This window comes from Balaenoptera ricei, chromosome 12, assembly GCF_028023285.1.
Source record: "Balaenoptera ricei isolate mBalRic1 chromosome 12, mBalRic1.hap2, whole genome shotgun sequence".
Taxonomy (NCBI): domain Eukaryota; kingdom Metazoa; phylum Chordata; class Mammalia; order Artiodactyla; family Balaenopteridae; genus Balaenoptera; species Balaenoptera ricei.
In genome coordinates, this window is record NC_082650.1 from 27,127,943 (window position 1) to 27,130,773 (window position 2,831).

A 2,831-nucleotide genomic window follows, 5' to 3' on the forward strand; every position below is an offset into this window, starting at 1 on the left:
TCACCTTCACATTCTTTTGTCTCTGTGATGCCTCGGCTAAACTCGCGCTAAATAATTCACACGCCCTTGCTAATTTTGTTGCTGTCAGGCGTTTCAGCTTCTGTCTTTGCTTCCCTTCCCCACTCCTCAAAGCAAAATATTGGGCGGCTCCTCATTAAAATATGTCATCTCTAACATAGAAAATAAGTGTATGTACATATATACATACATGCATTTCCTTTTCAAGGACTGGGTAACTCTTCATTTTCTATCAAATAATCCTTCTTCATATACTTGGCTCCCCTAACTAACCTCCACACTTCGAGGTAAGTATCCTTTAATGACCTCTTGCTCACTTCTTCAGGGCTGTCTGAGATCTGCGAGCTCCCAGCCACCAGCGGGACTCCTCTGGGGCCGCCCCTCGCCTCTTGCCCACCCTGCTGAGTGGAGCCACCTGCTGCCTTCCCACCTTCTGACCCGCCATTTCCACCCTCCGCGGGCAGCTCCTCCAAGCCGAATGGCAGCTGGTCTCCACTTGGCTGCGCCTCCTCTCCCCCAGGCTGCGTCTCCAAGTCCTCGTAGTTGCTTTGCTTTCTGGTTTCCAAAAATTTGGCCACGCAGTAAATGATGGAGCCCAGGGTGTTCACCACGACTCCGGCAATGAATAGAGAGGTGGGCTCCACGTCGCTGAAGGCCACCATACCCACCGTGATGGTGGCGATGCTCTTCACCACCCCCACGAAGCTGGTGGTCACCGCTGAGTTGATGTAGGTGCAGTGCAGCGTAGTGAAGTTCATGGCACAGCCGATCAGGATGCAGGCCACGAAGATGCACACCATGGCCGGGTCCTTCCAGCCGGGGAAGGTCCAGGCGTGGATAGAGTCGCTGCTGGCGAAGGAGAAGATGACCAGCAGCGGGGTGGCGGAGACAGCGATGACGTACTGCGCGGTGAGCGGCCCGTGCTCCGTGTCGGCGCTCGCCTTCTGGATGAGCACCAGGTAGGCGGCGTGCACCAGCACCGCCAGCACGCCCGTTACGTACCCGATGGGGTCGCCGGTCAGGTCGCCGGCTCCTGGAGCGCATCAAGAGGACGGAGGAGCCAGGGCAGGAAGGAAAAAGAGAAGACACCGGGTTGGCAAGGGTGGGTACCCACTGGGGCAACGGCATCGGTTGGAAAGTAGACAGGGTTCACGCCCCAGCTCTACCCACGCTTATCAAAAGGAAGAGCCAAGTTCAGTCAATGCCCAGTTCGAGGCAGGAGAGGCGCGCCTTCCCTTCCTTATCCCCGGGGGTCTCCCGTCTACCTCTATCCAAGACAGAGGCCCAGGACAGCGCAGATGCCCTCGGGGTAGGCGCTGTGGCTTCACGAGCTGGCACGGATGTCACCCAGGCACGTGGTACGCCTGTCGCCTCCGTGGGGCACCAGAGGAGCGAGCGGGCCCCGGCTAGTGGCTTCTAACCGCGGGCGGGCTGGGAACCGGGCGAAGAACGCCCTCCCCTCGACCCTCGAATGAAGGCATCCCGCTTCGCCAGCTCCCATCTCGCTCAGTCCTCCAAGCCCGACCCGCACGGGTCTCAATCCAGTTGCCTCTGCCTCGCGCCCGCAGCCCCCCGCGCGGCGCCGGAGATCCCAAGCTAACCCCGGGGCTCCAGCTTGGCTCCCGTCGTCCCTCCCTACTCCGGCCCCGAGTGACCCAGGGAAGTTCACGGCCCCCTCCTTCCGTCTTGGTCTGGGGACTCTAGCTCCCAGGCTCAGGCGGCTCTCCCACCCCTCCCGGAGGAAGGAACGAATAAAGGGGGAAGACGGAAGGGGGAGGGCGAGAACGGAAGGGCGATACGGAGTGAGACGGGCGGGGGTCGGAAGCCAGGACGGGGGGGGGGAGGGGGCTCTGAAAGGGGGAGGCCGGAACCCTGGGGTAGGCTCTGCTGGGTCTCAGAAGTACCGTTTTCGAGCCGAGCGACCACGTTCAAAGCTTTCCGCCTCTCTCTGCCTCAGTCTCCCCATCTGGAAGTGAGGGCTTTGCCCTAAGTGATCTCCGCGGTCTCTGACTGCTGGGGTGGGGCATACCGGGGGTCCGCGCGGGTCCCGCTCACCTGCCAGCGCCGCGCCGCAAGTGGTGATGAGCACGGCCGCGAGCACCCCCGGCGAGGGCGCGCCGTTCTTGAGCACCAGGACGCCGATGAGCATGGTGACCAGGGGCAGGCAGCGCTTGAAGACCACGTACATAGGCAGGCTGAGGCCGCGCAGGGACCAGAGCGTGAGGCTGGACTGCAGCGTGGAGAGCACGGTGACGCCCGCGAAGGAGCGAGCCAGGCTCAGGCCAAAGGGGGGCACAGCGATGAACCCGAGGCGCCGCAGCAGCTCCAGGCTCAGCGCCGCGGTGGAGCTGGTCAGGCACTGCACCAGGGTCAGGAAGGTGAACTGGTAGCGGCTGATGAGGAACTTGAGCAGGATGTTGAGGGAGCCCGAGAAGACCCCGTGCGCGATGGCCACCGAGATGCCCAGCACGCGGCCCCGGCACAGCTGCCGCATCGCGCCTGCCCCGCCGCACCCGGCGGTGGTGGAGCTCCGAGACCTGCGGAAGGAGAGCGGGGAAGAGAGCCGGGAGGAGCGGAGCGAGGGCGGCAGGGGTGCCCGCCCAACACCACGGCGAAGGGCAGGGGGCGCCGGCTCGGCTGCAAAGGGCAGCTCCAGCCAGGCGTCCTCGCGGCTCTGCGGCTCCGCGTCCGACTGCCCCGCAGCTCCGGGGAGGCAGTGACGGGGGCGGGGGACTCCGAAAAGTGGCAGGGGTGGGGGGCTGGTCTGAGAGGAGTGGCGGGAATCCTAGCGACAGCGATTTGTAAGTAGGTGA

General features: G+C 63.4%; 1 protein-coding gene across 1 annotated transcript; it reads right to left on the bottom strand.

Moving 5' to 3' along the window:
• Positions 1-221: 221 nt before the first annotated feature.
• Positions 222-2,512, bottom strand: SLC35D3 (solute carrier family 35 member D3). The gene is made up of 2 exons (XM_059941918.1): positions 2,074-2,512; positions 222-1,051 (listed from the first exon to the last, which is right to left on the bottom strand). Exons 1-2 carry the CDS (start codon positions 2,510-2,512, stop codon positions 222-224), a joined length of 1,269 nt encoding a protein of 422 aa, XP_059797901.1.
• Between the last annotated feature and the right edge of the window lie 319 nt (positions 2,513-2,831).